We start from the raw sequence: 5000 nt of genomic DNA, 5'->3' as shown, positions 1-5000 counted from the left end.
AAAACACGTTCTGGCAAGGGTCTGCAATCTCTGATTGCTCTTTTTCTTGTTAATTTCTGTATTCATCTGTTTGTAAGATATGTCTTGCAACTGAGATGGCAGATGTATGTTATTTCATGTCTGTATAGTTAAAAAAAATCTTTTTCTGTGGTTTTTGTCTCCCTATATTATTTTTTTGTCTTACCACTTTGTATGTTCTCCACATTGTATCATGCATTGTATTTACTTTGTGGCTGTGAACTTTGAACCTCTTTAACTTTGCCTTGAATGATGTACGCAAATTAGACAGCACCTGATGACTATATATTTTTTGTTTCATACCAGTTGAAATTTCAGCTGTTTTTGTATTGTGTGAAAGACGTGACCATATGCAATCTCACAGCTAAGCAATCTAGCAGAGAAAGCCGCTCCAGGACCGATGTAGTCTGTATCAAAACAACTTCTGCTCATCACCAAGAGCACAAGAGGACCCACACCTTTCCAACCACAATTTAGGTTGGAAAGCTTCTGAGATAAGTTATTCCTTGAGAGATCGTCAAGTTAGAACTGGAGTTATTTTGTGATTGCGTGAAAGTAAGAAGAGGATGATGAAACATAAGAAGGATGTGAAGAAAAAGTGAGCAAATTCGTCCTTAAACCATTGAATGAGGTAGATGTTTGATGTTTGAGTGTAATCTCCATCAGTTTCCAGAATTTTGCTGAGTGTTTTCAACAATTAGGACACATTTTTCAATGCTCTTTCATCTTTAATATTGTTACTGGTGAAGTTTTTGTGTAAATTTAGTGCATTTGGCAAAGCTTTTAAGCTGCCTTTGTAGTTGGGACCTTAGATCTCCATAATTGTTCAGTGCTTGAATAGCTTGTCTCTTGCATTGGTCTAAAAGCATTTGTCACAGTCTAAAAATGCATTCCATATCATCTTATGTTGGTTGTTTTGATGTAGGGGTCTGTGCTTTCTGCTCCATCTTTCCAAGCACATTTGTAACATGGCTACATGGTTTCACTTAACAGATTTTGGCCAGATTTGACCAAAAATTTTGAAAATCAGCAAGACAAAGTTGATGTGCTCGATTAGAAATGCCTTGATATATTTGCAGTAGCATCATTGTGTTCACTTATCAAACATCATCGCATGCACTTGCTCATCAAGCCATTTCAATATGACAGGGCCATACAGGCAGGCTGCTGAAGAATCATATAAACACCCATTACTTGTTACTCCCAAATGATACTAAATTGCCCACTTTCTCTTGTCATGTGACTGAAAGCATAATATGAAATCTGACTGGAGGTTACAGGCAGTGTTTATTTGACATCACTGGCATAAATGATACTGTGAGAAATTTTTGACACAAGAAAGTGTGAGTTGGATTGTGTCCAAAATGCAGCATGTGATGTGATGCAAGGCTCTGCCTGCAAATTACAAGCAGAGCAGCTTGAAAACATATCCCACTCTTTCTACTGGGGAATTGAACTGAGACTTGGCAATTCGGAGATGCCAAAGTCTGACACATATTGTAGCAGCCTCAGCTGCACACATGCAAAACTTGTATCATGGCTCTTTGTGAAGGAAGTGCAGAGAAAGTGGGGTCAAATTTCCTCTTTCAGGAACTTTTATTTATCTTTAACTTAATCTGAGGCTTGTAGTGGACTTTCGACATAAATCCTATGCAGCACAGAGATATTAGTAAACATCTAATCGGTATACATTGATGTGACTTACATGGGCATTATTAGACGATGGACAAAAGTATACATGTAATATTTGGAAAATGAACCTGGGTTCTGAGCCACGTGAGCCAAGTCAAGTCAGATGAGAACACTAAACGGGTCAAGAAAAAGTTGGTTATTTCACAAGCTTCATGCGAACTATGGGAATCAAATTAATTTTTTTGGGGTTCATAAAGAGTTACAATTCACGTCCATAATTGCCGATGTTGTTACGATTTAATATCATCTTAGCATTGCAAACATCCCGATCCTGGAAGGGCTTGTAATGTTGGCATTTGTAGAATTATTTATTTTCCTTTCTTTGTCATCGATCTCCATTCCTCTAAAATTCTTCATATCACAATGTGGCTGTTTTTCCAGGCCCAATTGCGACAGGCACAGTGCCACACTTTTCAGAATTGGATCCACAAGCCTACTATCCCGCTTTGAGCCCAACGCATGGTGTACGCAGAGTTTTACCAACACCACCCATGGGGTATGTTATTATCAGGTTGAATGCGGAGCCTTGATGTATTCCAGTGCAATATTTGGGTGTGAAAGCAATTGTTATTGTTCTTATATTTTAAAAAACTTTGGTTTACCACAATGTTTATTGAAAAGTGTGAAGTTTTGCATGAATGATTCTTGAAAAAAATATTAAATATATATCTATATATATATTTATACACACACACACACTCACACATTTCTGGTGTTGGCTTAATGGTCAGGGTGGTGGGCTTGTGATCCTAGGATCCTGAGTTCAAATCCCCCTTGGCTGTTGAATTAATAGCAGGTTGGGTTGACTCAGCCCGTCATCCTTCCGAGGTCGGCAAAATGAGTGCCAGCTTGCTGGTGTCCTGTGTCGGAGTGGCGACCCATCCAGGATTGTGCCCAATAGTCCAGGAGACTGCTGAGACAGCACCAAGGCTCTGCACAGAGTGTGGTCCTAATGGATGGATGGATATATATATATATATAATATTATATTATATTCAACCAAAGAAGCACATTGACTCTATGACGCAATTCTAACTTCATGTACAGTGCCTATTGAAGGTCTACACCCCCTTTCAAAATTTTCACCTTTTGTTTGTAGCCTGGAATTAAATTGCATAAAATAAAACTTTTTCCACCTTTATTTACAACCACCAACTTACAAGTGAAAAAAAAGTCCACAAATTTCCCAAAATTAATGAAGAATCCAAAACTAGAATATCTGGGTTGGATAAGTGTCCACCCAATTGTAAACGAGCTCACGTGTAATCATTCACCTTCAAAATCGCACATCAAGTTAATTGGCCTCCACCTGTGTTAAATTGTCGTGATTCGGATTATTTCAAAATAAAATCAGCTGTTCCTGTAGGTTTCCTCTGCTGGGGAGTGCATTTCACAGCAAAAACTCCACCATGAGCACCAAGGAGCTTTCAAAAGACCTCTGGCAGAAAGTTGTGGAAAGGTACAAATCAGGGGATGGGTATAAAAGAAATATTTCAAAGGCCTTGAATATTCCTTGGAGCACAGTCAAGACAATCATAAGAAGTGGAGGGCGTATGGTACGACCAAGACCCTGCCTAGATCAGGCTGTCCCTCCAAACTGGATGATCAAGCAAGGAGGAGACTAATTAGGAAGGCCACCAATAGTCCAATGGCAACATTGATAGAGGTACATGCCTTTGTGGCAAAGACTGGTCACTGTGTTCATTTGACAACAATATCCCAAGCATTCCACAATTCTGGCCTGTATGGTGGGGTGGCAAGAAGGAAGCCATTACTTGAGTCCCATTTGAGGTTTTTGAAAAAAAACACTCCAGAGATTCTGAAGCCATGTGGCAAAAAGTTTTTTGGTCTGACGAATCCAAGATGGAACTTTTTGGCTGAAAGGCAAACCATAACATATGGCCATAAACCTTAACAAATCCAACACAGCACATCACCCAAAGAACACCATCCCAACTGTGAAGCATGATGGTGGCAGCATGATGTTATGATGATGTTTCTCATCGGCAGGGACATGCGGCACTTGTGAGGATAGAAGGGAAAATGGATGGAACAAAATACAGTAAAATCCGAGAGGAAAACCTGCTTCCTTCTGCAAGAAAGCTGTAATTCGGACAGAAGTTTTCCTTTTAGCATGACAACGACATGAAGCATGACAACAAAGTGGCCTCTATCAGGATGATGGAGCATGAACCATTCACTGAGGGTGACGGAATAGAAACCACTCGCTCAGGGTGACGGAGCACGAACCACTCGCTCAGGGTGACAGAGCACGAACCACTTGCTCACGGTGATCGAGCATGAACCACTCGCTCAGGATGACGGAGCACGAACCACTCACTCAGGGTGATGTAACACGAACCATTCACTCAGGATGACGGAGCCTGAACCTACTCGCTCAGGGTGACGGAGCCTGAACCACTCACTCAGGGTGACGGAGCACAAACCACTCGCTCAGGGTGATCGAGCACGAACTACTCACTCAGGGTGACGGAACACGAACCACTCACTCAGGGTGGCAGAGAATGAACCACTCACTCAGGGTGACGGAACATGAACCACTTGCTCAGGCTGATGGAACACGAACCACTTGCTCAGGGTATTGGAGCATGAAACACTCGCTCTGAACGATGTGGTGGGCAAAAGCATCCGCAGTGAGTCAACGATTCGCTCGAAAGGACGTAGCCTGGTTCTCCTATCGACTGTAAGGCATTCGGAAAGTGACTTCAGCACCCATGCAAGCACTCCAATTCAAAGGTTTATAAGGAACGGTTGGCCAGGCTTTTGCTGCATATCATATAGGATTCCTTTAACTTTAAAGCCAATCTTCATATCACACACAGCAGTTAATGAAATAAAATGAATCTGTTCAAATAATGACTTTATTCACAAAAGAGTTGCAGCTTAATGCAGAACAACCTTGGAGACATCACAAAGTTCAATTACCCGTGAAATAAACATTGCAGATAATCCGCCATCTTGCCTGCTCATCTGTGTACGCGTTACTTGGTACATCAATTTGAGGTATGCGCAAACGTTATGACTTTTTTTTAAATGTCGATTTTTAAAATGTCCGATTCCCTGTAGAGCACCTCGCAAAACCTCTGAAAATATAGATACAGATCTGGCAGATGCTATGGATATGTAGTCCCTCTGGGGGACAGGGCCCGAGGTCCAGCAGCGAATGCATTAAATCATACAGCTCAATGAAGCTGGTTAATTTTGGCACATTCCTAAATTATTTCTTCATTCAATATAATTCTCCAAACATTTGAAAAAGATAAGTTTAA

General features: G+C 40.9%; 1 protein-coding gene across 9 annotated transcripts in view; it reads left to right on the top strand.

The window, feature by feature from the left end:
• The window catches only part of LOC147032944 (nuclear factor 1 A-type-like), a 401548-nt gene that overhangs the window by 198998 nt on the left and 197550 nt on the right, over positions 1-5000 (top strand). For all 9 annotated transcript variants that reach the window (XM_085870986.1, XM_085870985.1, XM_085870982.1 and 6 more), the window contains one exon: positions 2092-2206. In XM_085870986.1, coding sequence (XP_085727112.1) covers positions 2092-2206 — 115 coding nt within the window. The remainder of the gene's footprint in view (positions 1-2091; positions 2207-5000) is intronic.

Source organism: Eptatretus burgeri, chromosome 2 (genome assembly GCF_056783735.1).
Source record: "Eptatretus burgeri isolate ZD-2024b chromosome 2, Ebu_testis_v1, whole genome shotgun sequence".
NCBI lineage: Eukaryota > Metazoa > Chordata > Myxini > Myxiniformes > Myxinidae > Eptatretus > Eptatretus burgeri.
Note: the sequence above shows the minus strand (reverse complement) of the source record. Positions and strands in the feature narration are given on the sequence as shown.